Genomic DNA, 2,631 nt, shown 5'->3' on the forward strand with positions numbered 1-2,631 from the left:
TCACTGTAGCCCTAGCTGTCCTGGAACTCACTATGTAGACCAGGCTGGCCTTGAACTCACAGAGATCCGCTTGCCTCTGCCTCCCAAGCGCTGGGATTAAAGGTGTGCACCACCACGCCTGGCAAATGTTTGTATTTTTAGTAGAAAAGACAAAACTAGCTTTCCAAGTAGAGAAAAAGTGCTTCATAATGTTAAATATAAGCATTACATATATATTCAGTTACTATTAAGGCTGGGCATCATATAACATGACTTGGGGGGCCAGGAGGATCAGGAGTTGAAGGCTTGCCGCCTTCCTGGGCCGTGTAACAAGTTCAAGGCCAGTCTGGGAAACAAAAACCACCATGCCTTTAGTCTGAATACTCTGGAAGCAGATGCAGGTTCAGATATTTTGAGACAAAGTCCAGCCTGGTCTACATAACAAGTTACAGGAAAAAAAAAAAAAAAAAAAAAAACCAAACCAAAAAACCTTAACCAAACACAAACCAGAGAGAAAAAGTCAGTATTAAGACTTCAAAATTACCTTATTTTATTTTACTGAGTTGGAATGTTGCTGTGTTGCCCAGGCTGGCCTCAAATTTCTGGGCTCAAGTGATCCTCCCACCTAAGGCTCCCAAGTAGCTGAGACTACAGCATACACCAACATACAAGGCAAAAATTACTTAAAGTACAAATTTGCATTTTCTATTACTGAATTTCCACACTTTTCACGCTATATCCCTTTGCTTATTTTTTTTTAGTAGTTCTCAAACAAGTTGCCCAATCTGGTTAACTTTTATCGGCATATGTAAAAATGCTGCTATATCTAATTACAGACTAATTATAACTTGTCTCTAATCTCAAATCACCACCTTTTGGTAAATTACTGAGACAAAATACATTTATTCTAAGCAGTAAATATTCTAAACTCTGGCTTGGTTTCAATGTGAAATTAGATGCTTTGGTAAGAATTCTTAAGTAGGTAAAAATATAATCCAAACAGGTTTTCTTTGAATGGATAATTATCTAAATTACAAAAAAAAAAAAAAGTATCAGAAAAAACTTTACAGCAAAGTAAAATCAATGTCTGATCTGGAATGACTGCAAACTAAAAAGTCTGTCAATAACAGAAGTAAACCCAGAACCTAAGGGGCTGAGGCCTGAGGACTGTGAGTTCCATGCCAGCCTGAATACATGGTGAGAGCTTATCTCAAAAAGGAAAATATAAAAAATAAAGGATAAATCTTGATGAATTCTCTGTTGCTTATTGTAAACAATAAACTGGCATCGCTATCTTCTCTTGGTCTTCATAGGCAGTCAGGAGTTAATGCTTCAACATCAGTGGTGTGATCCTTAGGGATCTGCTCTATGAGAACTGTCCCAGTTAAGGGCACCCAACTCTGACTCTTACTTTGGTAGTTAGAATTGGTCCCTGGGTGGTTCTCCAGCACATACTTCTTCAGAGCAGTGGTAGAGCAGGTCTTCGGCTCGTTCATGGCAGCAATAGCAGACAAGATTGCATATTCCATCAGGCTTCCACCAAGCAGGGGTTTCTCCCCTGATTTCTTCAGCTGTTTTCCAAGGAGGAAGAGAAAAGCATCAAGACAACACTCTCCCAAAGCAGGTCAAGACAAGACTCCTCTGCACCAGGTGGGTCGGAGTTCCTGCATTAGCACAGATATGTTTTACAGTAAATTGTCAGGTTAGGGACTTTGTCTTCCCACTCACCAGGTTTTCAATCTGAGGAGTCGCAAACCTCTTTTTGGAGACTTTCTCCTTCCATCAACTGCTCTATCCAGCCCCAAATAGCAACAGGTGTCTTAAAGCCAAGGGTACAGAGAACTCTACCCCAGTACATAAGTTCATTTGCCATGCCCCCCAATAAATTAAATTTCTTTGAAAAAAAGTCATGTTTATATGAAAAATGAAGTTATTTAACAATAAGATTTTGAATTCTATAAGGAAAATAATCATATTCCTTTACCCTGTGTCCTAGTGACATGAATTTTTTTTTTTTTTTTTTTTTTTTTTTTGGTGAGACAGAGTCTCCTTGTAGCCCCCCAGCTGGCCTGAAACTCCCTATGTAGACATCTGTCTGCCTCTGCCTCCAAGTGTTGGAATTAAAGGCATGCACCACCATGCCCAGCTCAAAAATTTCTAATTACAAGGCAAAATTCTAGGCTGAAAGACTGAAAAACAAAGATTAGTATCAATAAGCCAAACATGAAAAGAAAATTAGGAAAAGTACATAGTATTAGGTTGTTTGTTTATGTATTTATTTCTTGACTTGAGACAGGGTCTTATGTACTTTGAAGACTAAAGGCATGAGTCACCATGCCCAGTTTTTACCCCTGGAGGTTCTAAGACCCCTTCATAGGCTCTGAAAGGTTAACATTGTTTTCATAATAAAATAAACATGTGATCTATTCTTTTTCTTCTATGCTGACATTTGCACTAATGGTCAGCAAAACTGCTATGATCTCACCAAAAATTGAGGTAGAAGCAGAAAAATGGTGGTTATCTTCTTCAATGACATGCAGTTACAGTCTAAAAGAGTGTCCAGCTAGACCCACATGGTAGCTAACAACTTTTTGTAATTCTAGTTCCAAGGGATCTGACACCCTCTTCTGACCTCTGTGGGCACTGCATGAC

The 2,631-nt window shown here is 38.9% G+C and overlaps 1 protein-coding gene across 8 annotated transcripts in view; it reads right to left on the bottom strand.

Moving 5' to 3' along the window:
- Positions 1-2,631, bottom strand: part of Hp1bp3 (heterochromatin protein 1 binding protein 3) — a 54,676-nt gene that overhangs the window by 7,171 nt on the left and 44,874 nt on the right. For all 8 annotated transcript variants that reach the window (XM_008838608.3, XM_029566185.1, XM_008838604.3 and 5 more), the window contains one exon: positions 1,391-1,550. In XM_008838608.3, the coding sequence (XP_008836830.1) occupies positions 1,391-1,550 (160 nt within the window). The remainder of the gene's footprint in view (positions 1-1,390; positions 1,551-2,631) is intronic.

The sequence above is a fragment of the Nannospalax galili genome, unplaced genomic scaffold (genome assembly GCF_000622305.1).
Source record: "Nannospalax galili isolate Female #2095 unplaced genomic scaffold, S.galili_v1.0 scaffold2019, whole genome shotgun sequence".
NCBI lineage: Eukaryota > Metazoa > Chordata > Mammalia > Rodentia > Spalacidae > Nannospalax > Nannospalax galili.